Raw genomic sequence first — 24,536 nt, forward strand, 5'->3', positions numbered from 1 at the left:
TTGGTGAGTGCTGTGAAGTGTGTAAACCTGGTGATTCACAGACCTGTACCCCTGGGGATAAAAATATATGTTTATAAAAAATTAAAAATTAAAAATTAAAAAAAAATCGTTAAAGAGCCTTTTTACATAGTACCATTTTAGGCACCATAGAAAAAAATGGTGAGGATACAACTCTTGCATGTCACAATCTTATGGTCCAAGGACAACCAAAATCACTAAAATATAGCTTAGTCATGGGAAAGGATATATGTGAAAAATACAAGTCGGTAAACAATATGTAACTCTAAAGTCAGTTATTAGCATCTAATATATGTAAGGACTAAGTATAGTTATGGACGGAGGGCAAAATAGAATTCATTATTGGGTTGGAAAATAGTGACTCTGAGAGGCAGCAACAATGAGAATTACAGGCATGAGATTTGTCATAGACAATTTGTCATACAAATACGCTGTGAGTATCTGACCTTACATTGATCTAACCAGAAAGATGGGAGAAGGGAGCTTGGGAGTAGGTAGCCTGCAGGATAGTTAGCTGAGAGGTATGTAGGTGTGTCAGATGACCATTTTGATTAGGAGAGACAGCTGAGACTGTCCTCTGCTGAGACTGAGCCTCTGATGTCACAGGACTTCACATCTAATCACACAGGGGTGGTTACATAGGCGAGAATTAGAAACTATCCAAGATCCTCTGTGATTATGACTGAAATGTGTGTAGCAGCTTCCAGAGATGTAGAAGAAAAAAGGTTTCATGTGAGTTGCAGCAGTGAGGGAAAAAGCCTCAGTGAGAAGTCTTGCAGTGGGCCTTGAATGGCAAATTGTGGGGAGAATGCTTCAGAAAAGGGGGAGGCAAGAGCACATGAGCAGACTGGAGAGACTAAGTGTGAGACAATTGAGAAGACTGATCTGTGGGAATTATGTCCAGGTGACTTGACCTATATGTAGTTTCCCATGGTCTGCATTTTGCTGATTGCTTGCTTATGGTGCAGTTTCGGGGATTTCCTCTGTCCTCTGTATTTCCTACAAATTAGCAGGTGGACCTAGTAAAGCATGATGAGATTCAGGCTCATTTGTAGGACTGTAGGCGTGTGTGGGGGGTCTTCCTTGATCACATGAGTAAAGGTATGTGTAAGGGTCTAGGATTTCATTTGACCCAACTTAACAAGCCAGCAATTAGCCTGTTACTGTTTCACATTCTAACTTCATAATAAGTATGACTTATTTTCTGAGATATCCTGGTCAGTCCACTGCCCCCTCCCACTTTTGTCTGTACCATCTCTTATCTTTATTTCTCTTTTTCCTATCTTGCTCAATTTGGATTTCTCTCAGCAGTTTCTTTTCAATGTGGGTGCCCTATCCTAGGAAGGAGCCTTGGTTAGTTCCCTGAGTTTAAAAAGCTAGACTGCTCCAGGTCCTTTGGGCCTCCCTGGGGACCCCTTGCAGTGGACTCAACCCCATTAGTTTTAGTCTCTGCAATCAGATTGGACCACACTGCTTTTCATTTAAAACTTGGCTAGCTTGGGCTTCTTCCGTCCTCTGGTCTGTCAGAGGCCCTATTGCTTTCCCTCTGTGTTGATCTGCACAGTGGCTTATAGCACTTGTGTCTGCTGGGCCTTGATGTTTTTCCCTCTTTATATGGAGTTTTATGAGGATAATTTGTCTTCTAGTTTTGTAATAGGTACTGTCCGTGGGCTTTTTGTGGTGTTATCTAGTTGCTCTGTTTGAATGTGGGGATTCAGAAATAACAAAGGCTATGTTGCCACTGCCATTTCTCCAGAATCCTCTTTGTAGGTGCTTGAGTAGAAAGGTCACACAATAATGAGTAGAATGGTTGGTCTGACCTAACATCTTACTTGGCATAGAGACAGTGTGGTCATTAGTCAGACTTGTTCTTTAACTTTCTCTTTTCTCCAAATTGAAAAGTGTTGGCTATCATGCCCGTTTAGTGGATTTCCATGGAAATAATAGCTTCTTACCTTTACTCTTTTCAGGTTCACCAAGAATCTTTCCCCAGACAAAATCAATTTGAGCACCCTGAAAGGGGAGGGTCAGCTGACCAACCTGGAGCTGGATGAAGAGGTTCTACAGAATGTGCTGGAGCTGCCCACCTGGTTAGCCATTACTCGGGTCTACTGCAACAGGGCCTCCATCCGGGTGAGAATGGGGGTCAGAGTGCTGTTGCTGTCCTTGGCCAGCAGGCATGTTTTCTTGAGGGGCAGCTCCCACAGCCCTGAGTGTTGCTTTCCTCTTTCAGATCCAGTGGACAAAGTTGAAGACACACCCCATTTGCTTGGTAATGGCCTTTCTTGATTGCAAGTAATCAAAATGGGGATGGCTGGGATGGGATTTTAAAAGATCTGAGAGGAGATGGTGAGGAGTCCTGACAGGCTAACCCTGTTGGGACTGGTGTTTGCTCTGTCTGGTTTGTGAGCTTCTCTCTGAGAGTGACTGTTTTCTGGGCTTATTCTGAAATTACTGTGTGGTGTAGCAGTTAGCACTGAGACACAAGACCAAGTAGTCCTCGGTTGTTTCGCCTTTTGTTTTTTATAACAAATTTTGCTGCCCAGGTTCTACTTCTGGATTTCCTTTGGAATCTTGACAGAGGAAAAAATTAGAAATCTAGTTCATGTTGACTATTGGGTGATTAGCTGAAAGCCCTTCAGGAACTCACCAATATGTATTTCATCCAAAAACTGGAATCCCCAGGGATGGTAATACCTCTGTAACTTGGGTTTATATTGTAGTTTTCTGCTGTGAGCTAATCCTATGCTTGTCCTCGGTTCTGCTGCTAACGGACATGGAAGAGGAAAGATGAGGCCTCTCCTTGCATTTCAGTTTGTTCATTCATTTGACAAATATTTGTTGTCTGCCCACTGTTGGCACAGCACTCAACTAGGCAGTACAGCGTAGGGATGGATAAGATGCACCGTGTGCTGTGTGGGGTTTTGTGCAGATGCTTAGCTCTCCGTGGCTTTTATTTCAGTGTCTGGATAAGGTAGAGGTGGAGATGAAGACATGTGAGGAGCCTCGGCCCCCAAATGGACAGTCTCCTATTGCCCTCGCTTCTGGACAGAGGTTAGTTGTTTAGGTCCCTTTCATTTCCAACATGTTAACTGTTCCATATCAACTTTTAGTGAAAAATGAACTTTTTATTTGGGAATTTTCCAACTTACACTAAAATGAAGAGAATGGTATAATCAACCCCCAGGCACCTAAGATCTGATTTCAACAGTTGTTAACATGTTGCCATTCTAGTTTCACCTTTTCTTGCCTGTGTGTGTGTGTGTGTGTGTGTGCGCGCGCGCGCACGCTTGTACGAGCATGGCATGCACTGTAGTCTTTGAACGCGCGCGCTTGTACGAGCATGGCATGCACTGTAGTCTTTGAAAGCAAATCCCAGACACCATATGATTCCATCTGTAAATACTTCTAGATACTTTGTCTTTTTTTAAAAAAATATTTTATTTATTTATTTGATACAGAGATCACAAGTAGGCAGAGAGGCAGGCAGAGAGCAAGCTGGGGAGAAGCAGGCTCTCTGCCTAGCAGAGAGTCTGATGCGGGGCTCGATCCCAGGACCCTAAGATCATGACCTGAGCTGAAGGCAGAGGCCTTAACCCACTGAGCCACCCAGGTGCCCCAAGATACTGTGTTTTTAACAGATGGGGACTTTGAAGAAAGAAAGAAAAAATACACAAAACTATTATCACAATCAATAGAATTAATAGGAATTTGTTAATATTATCTAATACTTATTTCATATTAAATTTTATGAATTGTCTCTAAAATATTTTTTCCAATGCAGTATGGCTCCAAAGAGCTCCACATATTACATTTAGGGATATGCCTTTTAAGACTTTTTAGTTCTAAACAACCCCCCACACCCACTCTTTAGTATTCTATTTATTCTTTGTAGAAACTAGATTTTTTTTTTTAATATTTATTTATTGACAGATCACAAGTAGGCAGAGAGGCAGGCAAAGAGAGAGAGGAGGGGGAAGCAAGCTCCCCGCTGAGCAGAGAGCCCGAAGTGGGGCTGGATCCCAGGACCCTGGGGTCATGACCTGAGCCGAAGGCAGAGGCTTAACCCACTGAGCCACCCAGGCACCTCAAAACTAGATTGTTTTTGATAAAGAATGTCCTACATTTTGTATTTTGGCTGATTGTGTCCTCAAGGATATATTTTAAATGTTTCTCTTTTAACCTGGTAGTAAGATTTAAAGGCTTGATTTGAGTAAATGTTTTTGTTTTCTTGGTAAGAATGCTCTAAAAATTATACCATGTATTTCCTATTGTATCAGGAGACACAAAATGTTCCTTTGGTTAAGATTAATCAGTGGATTCAGATAATGATGGCCTGATTTATCCATTGTGATTAAGGTCCTCATCTACTTCATCTCATGGTGTAAGGACCTTTGATAACCATTGATGATAATTGTGTAGGTCTGTTATATTTCACTGTTGATGCAAAACAGGGATTTTATAATTCTTTTCTTCCTATTACATTTATTAACAATAATAGACTAGCAGTAATCTCTAAGATTTTTTGTGGGTGTGGGGGGAGGATGAAGGAGAGTTATCCTTTTGGATTCATGTTTTTTTTAACAGCTTTATTAAAGTATAATTGACACAAAATAGACTACATGTACAAAGCATACAGTTTGATAAGTTTTAGCATATGCACACCATGCAGTCATCAACACAATCAAGACAATGAACATATCCATTAACCCTTAACCATATTGTTGTTCTCCCTTATATTCCTTCCCTTTCCTTTCTCATGCCCTCCTATCCCCAGACTGGGGGGTAAAAGCATGGCTTTCTGTGACTATAGACTAGTTTACATTTTCTATAATTTTATATAAAAGGAATCATAGTATGTAGTATGTACTGGTTTTTGTCTGGCTTCTTTTACTCAGCATAATTATTTTGAGATTCATCCATGTTGTTGAGTGTATCAATAGTTCATTCCTTTTATTACTGAGGATTATATTCCATTGTGTGGAGAGATTAGAATTTGTTTATCCATTTGCTTTTTTGTTTGTTTGTTTTTTTTTTTAATCCATTCACTTGTTAGTGGACACTTTATTTTCAGTGTTTGGCTATTATGAATAATGCTGCTATGAACATTCATATACAAGTTTTTGTGTGGTCATGTGCTTTTATTTCTCTTGGGTAAATGCCTAGGAATGGAGTGGTCAGGTGGTAGGTATGGTAGGTAAGATTTAGCTTTTTAAGAAACTGTTTCTTTTCTTTCTTTCTTTTTTTTTTTTTAAGATTGTACTTATTTATTTATTTGACAGAGAGTGAGAGGGAACACAAGCAGAGCAAGTGGGAGAGGGAGAAGCAGGCTCTCTGCTGAGTGGGGAGCCCAGTGTGAGGCTTGATCCCAGGACCCTGAGATCATGACCTGAGCCAAAGGCAGATGCCCAACAACTGAGCCACCCAGGCGCCCCAAACTGCCAAACTTTTCCAGAGTGGTTTACTATTTTACATTCTTTTTATGCTTTTACATTTAAATTTTCTTACATCCTACACTTCCATTTACTTTAAGAAAAATGTTTGTTGTATTTCATACATTTATAGTCGTTATTTGTTTTGATATTCAGATGTCCTATCTTTGGCCAGGGAGTGCCTTTCGAAGTCACTGCCTGTGTCTTTTGGAGAAGACCCCAGTAATCTGACATTTCTCCCAAGGAACGCCAATTCCTTTTAGTGAGAAATGTTATTTAAAGAGAACAGTCTGGGCAAAATTGTATTCATTGAGTTGTTATTGCAATAAGGCCTTTTACACGTTCAGTTATAGGGTAATGGTATTTTTAAAAAAGAGAAAAATAAATCATGACAATATGCGGATATTTCTCAATTCAAATAAAAAAGAGGATTTTAAAATAACTGTTTAGATTTAATGTTTGTATTTTTTGTTCATATGCTGTACCATGGTTCCTAACAACAATAATATAATAAACAATTCACTTTTTTCAATTGTTTAAAAAAATAACAAAGCCAGTATTGTAACTATCAATAAGACTACTGAGTATGGTAGATTTCTGTGTGCATGTATGTGTTTTAAATTTATGATATATCCCACTAGAGAAGTATGGTCGAATACTGTGTTTTAAAGTCACTTGAAGTCATTTTTCATACGTTCAGGATGCCAATTTGACATACAGAGAGGTTTTTTGTTTTTTGTTTTTTTTTTAAGACAAATTTTGCAGTTTTTGGCTCACAATAAAGTTAGAGGAAGGGGCACAGATTTCCCATATCTCCTTGCCCCTGTGCATGCATAGCCATCTCCATTATCAACATCCCCCATCAGAGTAGTACATTTGTTACAGTGGTTAACCTACATTGACACATCACAATTGCCCAAAGTCCATAGGTCCCATTAAGGTTCAGTCTTGGTTTTTGTACATTCTTTGGGTTGGGAAAAATGTATAATGACATGTGTCTACCATTATGGTATTTTCACAGCCCTAAAAGTTCTGTGTGCTCTACTTATTTATCTCTATTCCTGCCCCAACCCCTGAAACCGATGGTATTTTTCACTGTCTCCATTGTTTTTCCTTTTCCAGAATGTCATATAGTTGGAATCACACAGTATGATTCATCTTTTAATTTTTTTTACTTTTTAAAATATGTTATTTATTTATTTATTAGAGAAATAGAGAGCACAAGTGGGGCGAAGGGCACAGGAAGAAGCAGACTCCCCCACAGAGCAGGAAGGCTAATGTGGGGCTTGATCCTGGGATTCTGGGTTGTGACCTGAGCCTAAGACAGACGCTTAACCAGCTGAGACATTCAGGCACCCCCATCTTAACCACTTTTTAAAAAAAAAAATTCTTTTCAGTGTTCCCAGATTCATTGTTTATGCACCACACCCAGTGCTCCATGCAATATGTGCCCTCCTTAATACCTACCACCAGGCTCCCTAACCCCCAACCCCTGCCCCTCCAAAATCCTCAGTTTGTTTCTCAGAGTCCACAGTCTCTCGTGGTTCGTCTCTCCTTCCAATTTCCTCCAATTCACTTCTCTCCATCTCCTAATGTCCTCTGTGTTATTTCTTATGCTCCACAAATATGCAAAACCATATGATAATTGACTCTGTCTGCTTGACTTATTTCAATTAGCATAATCTCTTCCAGTCCCGTCCATGTTGATACAAAAGTTGGGTATTCATCCTTTTAATGGAGGAATAATACTCCATAGTATATATGGACCACATCTTCTTTATCCATTCTTCCATTGAAAGGCATCTTGGTTCTTATCACAGTTTGGCAACTGTGGCCATTGCTGCTATGAACATTGGGGTACAGATGGCCTTTCTTTTCACTACATCTGTATCTTTGGGGTAAATACCCAATAGTGCAATTGCAGGGTCATAGGGAAGCTCTATTTTTAATTTCTTAAGGAATCTCCACACTGTTCTCCAAAGTGGCTGCACCAACTTGCATTCCCACCAACAGTGTAAGAGGATTCCCCTTTCTCCACATCCTCTCCAACACATGTTTACTGTTTTGTTAATTTTAGACATTTTAACTGGTATAAGGTGGCATCTCAATGTGGTTTTGATTTGAATTTCCCTGATTGCTAATGATGATGAACATTTTTTCATGTGTCTGTTAGCCATTTATATGTCTTTGATATTGGCCATGGCAACTTCTTTCAAGATATGATTCCAAAGGCAAAGGAAACAAAAGTGAAAATGAACTTTTGGGACTTTATCAAGAACAAAAGTTTCTGCACAGCAAAGGAAATAGTCAGCAAAACAAAGAGGCAACCCATGGAATGGAAGAAGATATTCACAAATGACACTACAGACAAAGGGCTGATATCTAAGATGTATAAAGAATTCCTCAGACTCAACACACACAAAACAGATAATCATGTCAAAAAGTGGGCAAAAGACAATGAACAGACACTTCTCCAAAGAAGACATACAAATGGCTAACAGACACATCTTAACCACTTTTTTTTTTTAGATTTTATTTATTTATTCGACAGAGAGAGATCACAAGTAGGCAGAGCAGCAGGCAGAGAGAGGGGGGAAGCAGGCTCTCCGCTGAGCAGAGAGCATGATGCAGGGCTCGATCCCAGGACCCTGAAATCATGTTTCTCAGAGGCTTAACCCACTGAGCCACCCAGGCGCCCCTTAACCACTTTTAAGTGTAAAGTTCAGTAGTGTTAACTCTACTCACATCCTGAAACAAATCTCCAGAGCTTTTACATCTGAAATTGGAACCCCATATCCATTTGTATTGGTTTGCTGTGACTACCATGACATAATGCCATAGACTAGTTGCCTAAATAGTTGAAATTTATTGTTGAAATTTCACTAAATTTCAAATAAGTTGAAATTTATTTTCTCACAGTTCTGGGGGCTTGAAGTCTTATTATCAAGGTATCACCAGATCCTGAGGCCTCTCTCCTTGGCTTGCAGATGCTGACTCCTTAGCATTTCCTCACATGGCCTTTTCTCTCTACCTGCTCATCCCTAGTGTTGCTTCATTTTTTCCCTTTAATTGAAGTATAGTCGATATACAGTGTTTTATTGGTTTCAGGTGTACAATATAGTGATTTGATAGCTCTACACATTATGTAGTGTTCATATGATAACATGATATATGATATCACACATATATGTGATATATACATATATTTAATATATACATATAATATATATGTGATATCATATGATATGATATCATATGATATATGATTATGTGATAACATGATATAACATATGGTAGTGTTTATATGTTCATATGATATTAATGATAAGTATAGTTATCATATATTATTGCAATAATATTCACAATATTCCCTGTGCTGTACTTTTCATCCTTATGACTGATTTATTTTACTACTTGAAGTATGTACCTCTTCATCACTCCACCTATTTTGCCCACTCCTCTTACTCCTCCCCTCTGGCAACCACCAGAGTGTTCTGTGTATTTATGAGCTTGTTTTGTTTGTTCACTTGTTTTGTTTTTCAGATTCCACATATATGAAATCATGTATTTTTCTTTATCTGACTTGTTTTACTTAGCATAATACCTTCTAGGTTCACTCATGTTGTCACAAATGGTAAGATTTCATTCTTTTTAATGGCTGAGTAGTATTCCATTGCATATATATATCACATCTTCTTTATTTATCTATTGCTGGGGCAATTGCATTGCTCCCGTTTCTTGACTATTGTAAATAATGCTGCTATAAACATAGGCGTGCAGATACCTTCTTGAATTAGGGTTTTCTTTTTCCTTTCTTTTTTTAAAAAATATTTTATTTATTTATTTAACAGGGAGAGAGAGACATCACAAATAGGCAAAGAGAGGGGGAAGCAGGCTCCCTGCTGAGCAGAGAGCCCGACGTGGGGCTCGATCCCAGGACCCAGAGATCATGACCTGAGGTGAAAGGAGAGGCTTAACTCATTGAGCCACTCAGGCGCCCCAAATTAAGGTTTTCATTTTCCTCAAGTAAAGGCCTAGAAGTAGAATTACTGGATCATATGATACTTCTCTTTTTATTTTTTTGAGGAAACTCCATATTCTTTTCCACATGGCTGCACCAAATCGCCATTCCCACCAACAGTGCACAAAGGTTTCCTTTTTTTTTTTTTTTTTTTTTTTTTTAAGATTTTATCCATTTATTTGACAGTTTGACAGACAGAGATCACAAGTAGGCAGAGAGGCAGGCAGAGAGAGAGGAGGAACCAGGCTCCCTTCTGAGCAGAGAACCCAATGCAGGACTCAATCCCTTCGACCTGAGCCGAAGGCAGAGGCTTTAACCCACTGAGCCACCCAGGTGCCCCTTCAAATGTTTCTTTTTCTTCATATCCTTTCCAAAACTTGTTTCTTGTTGTTTTGATACTAGCCATTTTGACAGATGCGAGGTGATAGCTCATTGTGGCTTTCATTTTCATTTCCCTGATGAGTGAGGCTAAGTATCACTATCGCTCTTAATGGTTTTTTTGTTTAACAGAAATGATTAATTCTAATGTAATGTAATGTATGCCCTTTTTTTGCCCTTTATGCTTAACCCTTTTTGTGTCTTAAGGGTCTCTTCCTGTCTGAAGGCATGAAGATATTCTCTTTTGTTTTCTTCTAAAAGTTTTATTGTTTGACCTTTCACATTTAGATATAATCGATCTTTTTTTTTTTTTAAGATTTTATTTATTTGTTTGACAGAGGGATAGAAATTGCAGGTAGGCAGAGAGACAGACGGAGGGAGAGGGGGAAGCAGGCTCCTTGCTCAGCAAGGAGCCTGATGTGGGGCTCAATCCCAGGATCCTGAGACTGTGAGCTGAACCGAAGGCAGAGGCTTAACCAATGAGTCACCCAGGCACCCTGATATGATTGGCCTTAAAATGATTATTTCTTTTGTTTGATGTAAGATAGGAGTTAATATTATTTTTTCTCTGTCAATCTCTTCAAACTGACCATGCGCCATTATTGAAAGACCATCTTTTCTCTACTGCTCTCTCACCGCTATTATAAATTAAGTGTCTCTCAATATAGTTGTGATTTGTGAGTACGGTTGAACATTTTTATGTTTAATATCATTTGCACTTCCTTCTCTGTGAACTGCCCATACTTTGTCCCATTTTTATTGGCCTGTATTTTTGTTTTCAGTTTCTTGAAGCTCTTTATACATTAGAGATGTTAGCCCTTTGTGATATAAATTGGAAATACATATTTTTTCCAGTTTATAATTTCTATGCCTTCTTTTTATCTCTTGTAATGAGAACTGATTTCATTTACGTGCCAAGAATGTCTGTGTTTTTCTACATCCAGGAGGACTTTAAGATGGCCTTTGTTCCTCTTCTTACCATTTCTGACCTCTCACTGTGGAAGACCAACTATGCTTTTTGGGATATATTTGACAGGGTAGAGTTGGGATTGTTCTTGACCTCTTGCTCACCTGGCTGTACTTCTTTCCTCTTCCCACTACCTTTGCAGAGTATGCTGTGTCTTTGAAGGTTTTATAAAAATCTAGCATTTCCTTTCTTTAGTTATACCTCCCCTCATGTACAACATTCACATTTGGGTAGTTTGTGGATTATAAAAATATTTTTTAATTCATACTTTTTAACAAAAGAGAGATTATTTCTAGGTCAACTCTTTTTCTTTTATTTCATTCCTCAAAAAATCCAATTAAGAGTACTGCATCATAAAACATTTTCAAAATTTAAAAAATGTAAGTAGAAATAGAGAGAGATAAAAGAAAGAAATCATCCATAGTTCTAGCACCCAAAGAGAAACTGTTAATAATCTTGTCTGGTGTCTTCCACTGTAAAAAGTGCATACAAAGTCTCACCTGCTTCTGAATATTGGTCTCCCTCATTTGTTGTAGTGAGTATGGCTTTGCCGAGAAGGTGGTGGAGGGAATGTTTATCATCGTCAATTCCATCACCATCAAGATTCACTCCAAGGCTTTCCACGCTTCTTTTGAATTGTGGCAGCTCCAGGGCTACAGCGTCAACCCCAACTGGCAGCAGAGTGACCTCCGTCTCACCCGCATCACTGACCCCCACCGAGGAGAGGTGACAGCCCCAGTATTGCAAGAGGAGAGAATGAGGAGATTCAAAATAGGACTGGTTTTTAAAGGATATTATTCCTGCTTTGGGGTTTTCCTCAGATATGTCCCCCATTCCTGTGACCCCAAGAATCCCAGTGTTACTGCTACATGCCTTCTTCTGTTAGGGATCTCTGATCCACTGCATTCTATTGGTAGGATCCCAACTGAGAAATAGGTGGGAGTTTCTCCCTTGCTAGTCTTTTCCCTCTTAGACTTCCTGCCTCTTGGTTAATTTCATCCATAGAATTAAAGGATTTTACTTTCTCTCCTTTTAGGTTCTAACATTTAAGGAAATAACTTGGCAAACACTTCGAATTGAGGCAGATGCTACAGACAATGGTGATCAGGACCCAGTCACCACTCCACTGAGGCTTATTACCAACCAAGGCAGGATCCAGATAGCCCTCAAGAGAAGAGTGAGTATGTTCTCTGCCCTCGTGAAAACTTCTATCTTTTGTTCTCTTAGACAACCTTAGAGTTGTTGTTCTCTGTTTTTTTAATGTTACTGGCCCTAGAAATGACAATCAAAAGTGGCAGGCCTATACTTCAGTGTTGCACAGAACATTTCTGTGAACATTTGCACCTCCTTGTCACTTGAATTTTGGAAACCACAATTTTTACCTATACATAGGGACACCGACATAGACACCTGGCAGTTGACTACTGTTTTCTTGTTAACCACAGAAAACATTAGTAGTTTCGTAAGAAATTGACTCTCCATAGTGTTTGCTGCTTTCTTTTCATGTTCTAGGTATTGAAAAGCCTCTCTGAAATTAATCAGGCAATAATCACGTTGAGTTGGAATGATACCAGATGTTGAACCCCATGTTTTGTGTGGCCCTTTCAGACCAAAGATTGCAATGTGGTAGCCTCCAAGCTGATGTTCCTGTTGGATGACCTGCTCTGGGTGCTAACTGACTCGCAGCTCAAGGCTATGATGAAGTATGCAGAGTCACTGAGTGAGGCCATGGAGAAGTCAGCCCAGCAGAGAAAGAGTCTGGCTCCTGAACCTGTACAGGTTAGAGGCAAAACAGACACCCTTTGGGGTAGGGGGTGGCTAGAGAGATGGAGGGCCAGACCTAATTCATACCAACATAGGTGAGGTCTAGACTTCATTAGGCATTTTTGGGGCATTTGTCATTTGCATAGGCTTTGTTTGTGCTTCTAATTTATTCTATTCATTGGGTGCCTCTGGTGTGTTAGCTATATAGTACTAGCCACTGGGAGGAAAAGTAGAATAAGCCTCTTGTTCCTGTCTTTAGAGCTCTGACTGCCTTACAGTGTGGAGTGTAAACAAATTATTATAATAGGAGGTGGTTCATATATAAGTAGACACTATGCCATGAGAACACGAAGAAGAGGCATCTAACTGCACGGGCTGAAAGGGGGCATTAAAGAAAGACTATTGGAGGAGGCAGTGTTTTGGCATCAGTAAGCTAAGTCCTGGGGAGTGAGAGCTTGGGGGGCATTTCAGACCTAAGAACAGTGGTACTCTGTCTAGAGTTACAAGACTAATTATAACAAGGCTTTTTGGAGTTTGGGTTCTTTAGGCGGGACAGGTCTATGTAAGCTATCAGGTGAACAGTTACGGGAGAGAGCAGCCATCTCATGAAATTGTGGATTTCTCCAGACTGAACTAAAGCTTAAGAAAGGCTGTGAGGAGCTCTCTGGGTTTGGACTTATTTTTTTGCTCTCTGTCACATGTAGATCACCCCACCTGCTCCCAGTGCCCAGCAGTCCTGGGCCCAGGCATTCGGGGGAAGCCAGGGCAGCAGCAACAGCAGCAGCAGCCGCCTAAGCCAGTACTTTGAGAAATTTGATGTGAAGGAGTCCTCCTACCACCTGCTAATCTCCCGCCTGGATCTGCATGTTTGCGATGATAGCCAGTCCCGAGAGCCAGGTACTCTGGTCAGCCTGAGCCTGGGCCTGGTGCTCCGTCGGCACCTTTGCTCTTCTCAAGATGGGGAGTGCTTTGGGAAGCTTCCCTTAATCCCATCCATTTCTTGGGCCTTGGTCTCTGGTGGTCTCTTGCTCTGTTGGTGTGAGGTAGTGCTTTTAGCCTTTTGGGTGTGGCGGGACCAGCATCCGGATTTAGTAAAATACAGAGGCCAGCACTCTCGCAGGCCTCACTGAGTCAGAATCTTCAGGGGCAGAGCTCAAGCAGTGTACACTTTTTTTCTTCCCTGCTTATGTTGGCCAGTGCTGGCCACTGGTGTGAGCTTCTAGGAAAGTAAATTCAAGTACAGTGTATTTATTACACAAAATAAATCTATGTGGTAGAATTTGGGGAATTTTTCACGAGATATATTTAGATAAGGGGATAACTCCCATCCCACCTTACCCAGGTGTGGTGTATGACTCTGTAAGGAACAAGGAACAGAACAAGTTCTTGTGAATTTGACTCTTCTCCTAGGATTTGGGTGTAAAGGGAGGGGAGAACTAGGTGGGACAGAAAGGGCTGTATGATTCTCTGGAGTTGTTCTAATATGCAGCCATATATGACTACTGCTGGCTGATCCAAATTGAGATGGGCTGCAAATATAAGGTACACATGGGATTTTGAAGATGTAGTAGAAAACCAGAGTGTAGAATACCTTGATAATTATTTTCATATTGATTTATGTTGAAATGATAAAATATTGATTATATTCATATAAGTAATAGTATGTATTAAAATTAATTTCACCTTTTGAAAAAACTTTTTCATATGACTACTAGAAAATTTAAAATTACTTATGTGGCTCACATTATATTTCTAATGGATAGCATTGCTCTAGAACTGTTTGTTCAGTATAGTAGCCAATAGCTACATTTGGCTGTTAAAATTAAATAAATGATGGGCTCCTGGGTGGCTCAGTGGGTTAAGCCATTGCCTTCGGCTCAGGTCATGATCCCGGGGTCCTGGGATCGAGTCCCGCATCGGGCTCTCTGCTCAGCAGGGAGCCTGCTTCCCCCCCACCTCTCTGCCTGCCTCTCTGCCTGCTTGTGATCTCTCTCTCTGTCAAATAAATAAATAGAATCTTTAAAAAAAAATTAAATAAATGAAAAAATTCCGTTCCTCATTTGCACCAGTCACATTTCAAGTACTCAGTATAATCTACAGACCATAAAAGATTTTCATCATCACAGAAAGTTCTTTAGGACAGTGCAGCTCTAGAGGGTCCTTAAAGGCTACATTTTTGGTTTTTCTTGGTTTGGGTTTTCTTGTTTTGTTTTTGTTTTTGTCTTTTGGTGAAAAAATTTAGATTTAGCTAGCTGGACTCAGTTTAGATGATCCCAGTTTTGTTGGCAACATCCAAAGCCTCAGTCAGGAGCCAGATGAACATATGCCGCCCTCTTTCTATCAAGCCTGATTTCAAGGTGTTGACCTTGGCCATGTCAGTGTCCTAGAGTTTCTTCACAGCCTGTTTGATCTGATCCTTGTTAGCCTTGACATACATAATGAACACAAGTGTGTTGTTGTCTTCTATTTTCTTAATGGCTGACTTGATGGTTAGGGGGTACTTGATGAGAGCATAGTGATTGGGCTTGTTTCCCCTAGGGGTGCTCTTTTGAGGGTATTTGGGTTGCTAGGTGACGTGCGGATCTTCCTTTTTTTTTTTTTTTTTTTTTTTGTGACTGTGGATGCCTTTCAACACCACTTTCTTGGCCTTCAAAGCCTTTGCTTTGGCTTCGGCTTTGGGAGAGGCAGGGGCTTCCTTTTTCACCTTTGACACCATCTTTGTGAAAGGGATCTACTTGCTTTTTCATTAAGGGACACCGTAGCCTGGGATGTTGGGCCCTTGAGTAACATGCATACCTCTCCCTTGGTATTGGAGGTGAAATTATTGGAAACTGGTGGGTCCTTGGCGACAGTTTGGCTTGAGGTGGGGTAGCACTATCTCTTAAAATAAAATAGGAACAGTTTATATTCCAGCCTTCAGAGAAGAGGCTACTGATTGATGGGGAGGAGTGTCACTTGCCTGTTTTTAACGCTTCTTCCTTGGGATGAGACCTGTGACCCCAAAATTTTCTTTATCACTCTTAAGGCCATGCTGTCCTCATCCTCATCCTCAGCTCATTGGAGAATTTTAATTACTCATTTATGGAGACTGTTTACCATTTATGTCTCATATATGATTATGTGTTTATAATTAAATATGTTGATAATTGGTAATTCTATTTGATTTTGATTTTAATTCTAGACCCTATTTTAATATATTCAATTTCTATAGTTTATTGTTCTTTTTCATCTAAATAATTCCAATGGAGGGAGCATTGCTATGAAACCCTCTTCCTCCAGTACCCTCAGTCATACATTTTTAAGTAGGATGGTATCACCCAACAGCAGTTGCAGATTGGCTCTTTCTTTTTATTATTATGTTTTAATTTTAATTTTTTAAAAGATTTTATTTATTTATTTCATAGAGATCACAAGTAGGCAGAGACAAAAATAAAAATAGTATATACTTGATAATTTAATTCTACAAGTTATTCAGCAAATCATTAACTAAGTGCTGAAAAGAAAGAATATTGACTCAGTCTGAATGAATACCTAGTAGCTAGATTAGCTAAAAGATTTTTTCTCATATCAAGCAAAAGTTAAAAGTTGAGTTTACTAAGGGGTGCCTGGCTGGCTCAGTCGGTAGAGCATGTGACTCTTGATCTCAGGATAGTGAGTTCAAGCCCAACTTTGAACATAGAGCTTTCTTTTTTATTTTTATTTTTTTAAAGATTTTTATTTATTTATTTGACACACAGAGAGAGAACACAAGTAGGCAGAGAGGCAGGCAGAGAGAAGGGGGGGAAGCAGGCCCCCTACTGAGCAGAGAGCCTGATGCAGGGCTCGATCCCAGGACCCTGAGATCATGACCTGAGCCAAAGGCAGAGGCTTAACCCACTGAGCCACCCAGATGCCCCTAGAGCTTTCTTTAAAAAAAAAAAAAAAAAAAAAAATCACTATAATTAATTAAGAAATTTATTTAAATTTTCCATTTTTTTGTTGAAAAATACTTTTGAATAATTAAAAAATTTGATTATATTGCTGTTGTATATTTCTATAAATTGCTAATTTGCATGTATAATTTGATACATTATAATTTATATAAGAAATAGGTTTCATTAAATGTTACTCAGCAAATATATTTATAAAGTTGTTAAATATTAATAGCTTTAAGTTTTAAATTTAACTTTTAATTTAAAAGAATAATTTAGTCTTTTGTCACCCTGCATTGAATAAAAGGAGTAAACTTTATACTTTTTTTTTAAGGTTTTATTTACTTATTTGAGATAGAGTGAGCAAGGAAGAGCAATAGAGAAAGAGCATGAGGTGGGTGGTAGAGAGAGAGGGAGAAGCTGGTTTTCCACTATGCAGGGAGCCTGATGCAGGGCTCAATCCCAAGCCCTGGGATCATGATCTGAGATGAAGGCAGATGCTTAACCAACTGAGCCATCCAGGCGCCCCTGTATTTATTCTTTTTATGTATAAAGCACAAATAGACATAGCACATAAGCAGATATATAGTATATCCGTGGTACGAAAATTTCATAAAGAGGCAATTAGGAAAAAATGTCAAAGTAAGTTCCTTAGAAGTAGTGGTAATGAACAAAAAGATTGAGAAAAAGGAACATGAGTGTAGGATGGTGATTAGTCCAGAACTTGAGGTGGTGAAAATCCAGACAAGATAGAAATGGACCAGCTTACACCCAGAGGATCCCATGGTATTTCCCTTTACCCTAATAAGAGATAGAAATGTAGAACAGAGTCGGTCAGACAATATGCATATGTAAGAGAAGTAGTTTCTATTCTAACTACTCTATAACAATTCTTAGAGTGTAGTTGGAGAGGTAAGGTAGCAATAGAAAAAGTTTGGGATGCCAAGTGGCTCAGTCAGTTAAGCATCTGCCTTTGGCTCAGGTCATGGATCTTAGGGCCCTGGGATCAAGTCCCACATCGGGCTCCATACTCAGCGGGGAACCTGTTTCTCCCTCTGGCTGTTCTGCCTGCTGCTCCCCTGGCTTGTGCTCTCTCTCTTACACACAAATAAATAAATAAAATCTTTAAAAAAAAAAAAAAGGAGGGAAAGTTCATTCATTTAGTGAGAATTAAATGTAAATTCAAGATAGACATAGTATAATATTTGACTTAATGCTAGAAATTCCAGTTTACCTACAATATTCTGTATGTATATTTTACAGTTTCCTTGTTAGTTCAGTGTTTGGAGTTCCATGTTACTGTGTATGTATTTTATGTAAGGATTGTATAATTAGCTCTGAGGCCAGGATATGAAAGGAAATAATGTGGCTTCTGTTTGGGGAGAATTTGGCTTATGTTATTCCAGGTCTTGGGCCGAGGAACAGCAATCCTGGCATTGTTAGGTTTTGGGGAACTAATCAATCAGAATTTTAGCGTGTTGGTGGGATACCTAGGATTGTAATCCCTGAATCCTGAGTTTTGCTGTTTCTTTTGCCTTTCTGGAAATTTGGCAGTCATTTAACAGAAATAACATACTTTTTTGGGGTGTTGTCCGCTGACCATTGTAAATGAAGAGAGGAGGGCCTCAGACTTCTACATCACTTGACATCATGGCCTTTGAGTTGCACTTGTGTATCAACGAGACTTTTTTTTGTAGAGAAAGAGGGGAGGCAGCCAGGGCGTGGGGGTCAGGGCTGGAGGGTAGAGAGAGAAAGAATCTTAAGCAGGCTCCACACCCAGTATGGAGCCAGACATGAGGCCCAGTCTCACAACCTGGCGATCATGACTTGAGCCAAAATCAAGAGTTGGTCACTTAACAGACTGAGCCACCCAGGTGCCCTCAGGCTTTGGAACTGATCCTCAGAGGACTGAAGTACTTCAAGTTCTATTTAGGCTTCTGTGTTTCTTCTGCCGATGTTCACCTTTATTTTTCTTTTATAGGTGTCTCTGCAAACAGACTCATGGGTGGTGCAATGCAGCTTACTTTCCGCAAGATGGCATTTGACTATTACCCCTTCCACTGGGCAGGTAGGGCAGTTCTGAACTGCAGCAGTGCTAGTGCATCCCAGGTACCCGTGTACTGAGGACAGATTCCTGGATTCATTCCTGACTTTCTAATAGGAGGGTGTGCCAGGAATTGCAACTCAGAGCGGTGTTGGGAATAGCCCTCTTCAAGAAACTTGTTGGGTCTGCTATTGATGATTCTTTATCAGTGGTGGGAAGAAGTAGGAGGAGAGGCATTGGTTGAGATGTTGACTCTGTGCTCTGCCCCTTACTTCCACTAGTTTTAGAGCCTTTCGAGTCGTCTGTGGTCAAAGATAGTGGTAGTCAGCAGCTGGCCTTTTAGGGAACCCTAGGGAAAAATCACATGTGGAATCCAGAAGAACTTGTGTTCCCACTAGAGAATTTTTACTTACCCCAGAGAAGTCTGGATTGGGGTGAGGGATCAGATTCTGAACTATGACTATTCCATTGGAAGGGGAAAATCAGAATGTTGGATCATGATCTTGGACCAAAACCTTTTTGCTTCTTTGTTGCCTAGGGGACAGCTGCAAGCATTGGGTACGGCACTGTGAGGCCATGGAAACCCGAGGCCAGTGGGCCCAGAAGTTGGTGATGGAATTTCAGAGTAAAATGGAGAAGTGGCAGGAGGAGACGGGTCTCAAACCACCTTGGCACCTGGGAGTAAATTCTCCCTTCAAGAGGAAAGCAGGTAGGTCACAAGGAGCTGGAGGACTCCCATTGCTTAGCCTCTTGCTTTTTTTTAAAATTTTTTTTTAAATATTAAAATCTATTTATTTATTTGACACAGAGAGAGAGAGAGAGATCACACGTAGGCAGAGAGGCAGGCGGAGGAAGCAGGCTCCCCACCGAGCAGAGAGCCCAATGCAGGGCTCCATCCCAGGACCCTGAGACCATGACCTGAGCCGAAGGCAGAGGCTTTAACCCTCTGAGCCACCCAGGTGCCCCTAGCCTCTTGCTTTTACTTTAGTATATCCAGTGAAGATGAAGCACTGGACTAGTTAATTACCTGAACCTCAGCCCAGGGAAAGACATCAGTGACTTTTTTTCTTTGCAGAGTTCTAGTTGTCTTTAGGAGTAGCTGCAGTGTTGGGGAGAGGTTGTTGTCACCTTTATTCCATAGGCTGTGACCTTGAATACAATTTTTGAGTTCCTTCTAGGAGCTTGACAGTGTTAAGCTCTCTTTCCTACATATAGCCTTAGTGATCTTATGATTTTTACTTTCCTAATTCTATTAGTAATGAGAGTTGAATGTACCTGATTCTCTTCCCTACCTTCTTATTTTTATTTAGATTCTCTCTCCAGTCCTCGAAAGAACCCCCTTGAGAGAAGCGCCTCTCAGGGCCGACAGGCTGCCTTTCGGCCTCCCGCCTGGAATCGCTTGCGCTCTAGCTGCATGGTAATACGGGTGGATGACTTGGACATCCACCAGGTGAGAAGCCCAGGATGCTGGGAGACATGGTTGGAAAGGGGTGGAGCAGTATATTTGGAAGGCAACAGGTGTGAACAAGATTGTGGAATTCAGGGGCTGCTTCCCTCACTTCTGAGGGGATAGATAACACTGGTCTGTGTCTTTGTAAGCGCAGATGGCTGCTGAGAGCAGGACCCGGGGTTCCCCCAGTTCCCTCTGATACCCTACTAGAAATCTGTCCCTGAGAGAAATGAACTTGCAGATACTGTGAGCAGGTGTGAGAGCGCCTGCAGTACGTGTGAGAGGCACACTGCTCCCTGTGGCTGACTTGGCAAGGGTGACAGTGGCTTTCTAGGACCTCAGAGGAAATTGAGGATAATCTATTCTTGAGGCTGTATAGGTGCGAACAGCAACTTGTGTGTGGTTGTGTAGGTTTCTACAGCTGGACAGCCGAGTAAGAAGCCATCTGCACTCCTTTCCTGCAGTCGGAAGCTTCACAATCTTCCCACTCAAGTCTCGGCTATTCATATTGAGTTCACAGAGTATTACTTCCCCGATAATCAGGAGCTTCCAGGTAAGCATCTGATCTGGTCACTTTTTTTTTTTTTTTGAAGATTTTATTTATTTATTTGACAGAGATCACAAGTAGGCAGAGAGGCAGGTGGGCTGGGCGGGGGAGGATGCAGGCTCCCTGCTGAGCAGAGAGCCCTATGCAGGGCTGGATCCCAAGACCTTAGGATCATGACCTGAGCCGAAGGCAGAGGCTTTAACCCACTGAGCCACCCAGGCACCCTTGATCTGGTCACTTCTTACTTTTTAGCTCATGCTCTGCACATCTGCCAGCCTTGGGGCCATGGCTTGTATTCTCATTTGTCGCTAGGAATTTTAGGTGTTCGAGCTAGTTTTAGCGCACCTTTGTTAAAAACTCTGCCTTGTATAAATATGCACCTTGCTTTCTTCATAATAAAATGTATATCAGCTGGTAAGTAGGAGTCGAGTTGCTATTCTATACACAGCGATTCTTTTTTTTCCCTGCTTTCTAGTTCCCTGTCCCAATCTCTACATTCAGTTAAATGGTCTGACATTTACTATGGATCCTGTCAGCTTGCTCTGGGGAAACCTCTTCTGCCTGGATTTATACCGCAGTTTGGAACAGTTCAAAGCCATCTACAAGCTGGAAGATTCCAGCCAGAAAGATGAACACTTGGATATACGACTGGATGCCTTCTGGTTAAAGGTAGAGGAGAGTGGGATTTTTGTTCCCTGTTGGCAGCCCTAGCTGCATTTCTCCCAGGGCTATGATTCAGGGTTCTGCTCTGTTCCTTTAAGAAAAACAGTGTAACAGTCCAAATGGTTGGTCTTTTATCCATGTATTAATGGAAGGTTGTGGAGTTACTCAGATGTCCATTCTGAATTGGGTTTCATTTTCTTTCTGAAGGTTAGCTTTCCGCTGGAGAAGAAAGAGCAGGCTGGGTTGCATCGTCCTCAGGCCCTCGTCTTTTCTGCATCGGGCATGACTGCCACCAATACACGTCATGCCCCACATTGTAGTTGTCCAGACCTCCAAAGTCTCTTCCGAGGTTTTGCAGCTACTGAGTTCTTTCATTCCAATTATGTTCACTTTCCCAAGGTTCCAGGTGGTTTTAGCCTTCTGCACATGCTTTTTTTACATCATGCTTTTCAGATGGATTCCCACCTCCCTCAACCCAGTTCCCTCCCTCCCCAGAGGCTTAAGGCTTCCCAGGATCTGTGGTCCATCCACTTCACCCAGATCTCCTTGGACTTTGAGGGAACAGAGAACTTCAAAGGCCATACCTTGAATTTTGTGGCCCCCTTCCCCTTGTCCATTTGGGCCTGCCTACCCCTCCGCTGGCAGCAAGTTCAGGCACGGAAGCTCCTTTTGACCACCGAAGGCAGACTGAAACCATCTGCTAGCTTTGGCAGTCCTGTCCATTCTGAAGCCCTTGCCCCTGATGCTGTGCCCCATCAGAGGTCAAAGACTGAGCATGATTTGAGAAGCCTTTCAGGCCTTACGGAAGTCATAGATGTTTTGAGAGAAGGCAGCAGTAGTATGGACAGCAAAGGGCCTCTGGCTGAGCTTGAGGATGCCGCAGATGTTCACATGCTTATACACTCCCCTTCACACGTCCGCATAAGGCTTGACCATTACCAGTACTTGGCTCTGCTCCGCCTGAAGGAGGTACTACAGGGTCTTCAAGAACAACTGACTAAGGACACAGAGGCCATGACTGGCTCTCCTCTACAGGACCAGACAGCTTGCATCGGGGTCCTCTTCCCTAGTGCTGAGGTGGCTCTGCTCATGCATCCTGGCCCGGGGGCTGTTGACGCTGACTCTGCAGGCTCAGATACCACCAGCCTCATTGATTCAGAGCTGTCTCCGTCAGAGGATAGGGAGCTGAAGTCTGATGCCTCCTCAGACCCGGGCCCAGCGAGCCCCGAAAAGGTTCTGGAGGATAGTGGCGTTGAAAATCCAGATGCATCCCAGGATATACCAGTGCCTCTCCATAGCAATGGAGAATTACAGGATTCAGATTCTCCTGCACAGCAGGAGGCAGGGAAGGGCCATGAGGCAGTGGATTCCTTACAGGCCAAGAGACTGAACAGAGCTCAGGCATCTGCCTCACCAACTGTGTTGAAGCCCCCAGGTGGCAGGGATCCTGCTGTGAATGGACAGGCCGAGATCATCCCCTTAAAGAACATTGAGGGAGAATTGTCAAGTGCTATTCACATGACCAAGGATGCCACAAAGGAGGCTCTGCATGCCACTATGGACCTCACCAAGGAAGCTGTGTCCCTGACTAAGGATGCCTTCAGTCTGGGCAGAGACCGCATGACCTCCACCATGCACAAGATGTTGTCCCTGCCCCCAGCCAAGTGAGTGGCTCTCTGCCTCCTTCATTCACCCTGTTTCTTCCTCCTAGCTCTGGTCGTTGGGCCTAAGGCCTCCTGCCGTGTGTATTGTTAGACTGGGGAATGGCATAGAATGGCCTCTTCAAGTAGCGAAGCCTTTAGTTTTCAGTGCTATGTGCAGGGCATTGGAAGAATTTTCTGGCTACTTAGATACCAACTGGATAGAATTATTTTCAAGACTACATCTAATTCTGTGATAGGAGAAGAACCAGAAATTAGATTTGCACCTGCCTTGATATAGCTTAGCCTATTCTTGGGCAGTTTTCAAGTCAACATTTACTGCTACATAGGATCTTCCCTCCTCTACTGATGCACTATTATTGATACAGATGTACTCTGTGAGAATAATAATAATAATACCTGGCATCTGTATGATATTTTATCGTTTTTAGTGGCCTTTCATATAATATTTTGTTTGATTTGCTCCTCACAGCAACCCCATGAGGTAGCAATTGAAATTCCTCAGATAGAAATATCCTCTGTTCATAGCTGAGTGAACTGAAGTTTCAGAGGATGAGCCATGGGTCCTGTATCTTGTAAACAGAGAAGCTGGGACTTTGGATTTGCTCTCTCAGGTACACCTCATCAATGTCAGAGTAATAGAGAAGGAAGAATTTCATATGCTCGTTCAACAAAAATTTTTCGAGCCCCTACTTTGTGCCCAGCTCTGTGTCAGACACTGAAGATACAGTAGGGAGTAAGCAGAACAATACAGAAATGCATAATCAGAAGAGTGGAGAGGTATGGACTTTTCCATTGGTGCCTTGTGGTTTTATGAATGATAATGAAGACTGTGGGAAATCTTTGTTGGGATGCTTTGTGGTTTGGGGACCATGGTTTGAAGAGCAGTGGCTTTGGAGCTTTGTCTGAGTGGATTGTGGGTCTAAGTGGGTCTCTAAGCAATGTCAGTGTTACTACTTGGCTAGGCACAGATAGCCTAGAAGGAAACCTTGAAGGGATAAATGATATAATAATACTAGGCAACACAGTGCTTTCTTTGTATCGGGCACTGTCCCAAATCCTTACAATATCAATCCATTGAATTCTTGTAACAACCCTGTAAGACAGGTACTAATATCAGTCCGCATTTTACACATGAGGAAACTGAGCTCAGAGAGGTAAGAAGCTTGCTCAGGATCACACAATTCATGAGTGGTGGGGCGAGGACTAAGAGGTTGGACTACCAGCCACCAAATGTGTCTTTCTAAATGGAGAAGTGTAAAGGAGAGGGAGGTGATAAAGGGAAAAGAAAGGTGTGTGACACAAGCCCCTTTTCAACCCCCAACCTTGACTTGCAGATGACCCCAGTCCCATGACCTCTTCTCAGTCCTCTCTGTCCTTGGCTGTTCTGTGGCATCAGCCTTGCCGTCATGCTGACCGCTTATAGCCCTGCGCGGCCCCTCACAGCGCACTTCTTGGCAGGAGTCAGTCCTTCCTTCTTCTTCTTCTTCTTTTTTTTTTAAAGCTTTTATTTATTTATTTGACAGAGAGAGATCACAAGCAGGCAGAGAGGCAGGCAGAGAGAGAGAGAGAGGGAAGCAGGCTCCCTGCTGAGCAGAGAGCCTGATGTGGGACTTGATCCCAGGACCCCGAGATCATGACCTGAGCCGAAGGCAGCGGCTTAACCCACTGACCCACCCA

The 24,536-nt window shown here is 41.6% G+C and overlaps 1 protein-coding gene across 1 annotated transcript in view; it reads left to right on the top strand.

Moving 5' to 3' along the window:
- BLTP3A (bridge-like lipid transfer protein family member 3A) overlaps positions 1-24,536 on the top strand; it is a 65,064-nt gene that overhangs the window by 27,278 nt on the left and 13,250 nt on the right. The window contains exons 2-14 of the mRNA XM_059400067.1: positions 1,989-2,151; positions 2,252-2,290; positions 2,981-3,072; positions 11,353-11,542; positions 11,853-11,993; positions 12,425-12,595; positions 13,285-13,477; positions 18,473-18,559; positions 19,074-19,244; positions 19,846-19,985; positions 20,397-20,538; positions 21,008-21,201; positions 21,403-22,859. Of these exons, the coding sequence (XP_059256050.1) occupies positions 1,989-2,151; positions 2,252-2,290; positions 2,981-3,072; positions 11,353-11,542; positions 11,853-11,993; positions 12,425-12,595; positions 13,285-13,477; positions 18,473-18,559; positions 19,074-19,244; positions 19,846-19,985; positions 20,397-20,538; positions 21,008-21,201; positions 21,403-22,859 (3,180 nt within the window). The remainder of the gene's footprint in view (positions 1-1,988; positions 2,152-2,251; positions 2,291-2,980; positions 3,073-11,352; positions 11,543-11,852; positions 11,994-12,424; positions 12,596-13,284; positions 13,478-18,472; positions 18,560-19,073; positions 19,245-19,845; positions 19,986-20,396; positions 20,539-21,007; positions 21,202-21,402; positions 22,860-24,536) is intronic.

Source organism: Mustela nigripes, chromosome 5 (genome assembly GCF_022355385.1).
Source record: "Mustela nigripes isolate SB6536 chromosome 5, MUSNIG.SB6536, whole genome shotgun sequence".
In the NCBI taxonomy this organism is placed as follows: domain Eukaryota; kingdom Metazoa; phylum Chordata; class Mammalia; order Carnivora; family Mustelidae; genus Mustela; species Mustela nigripes.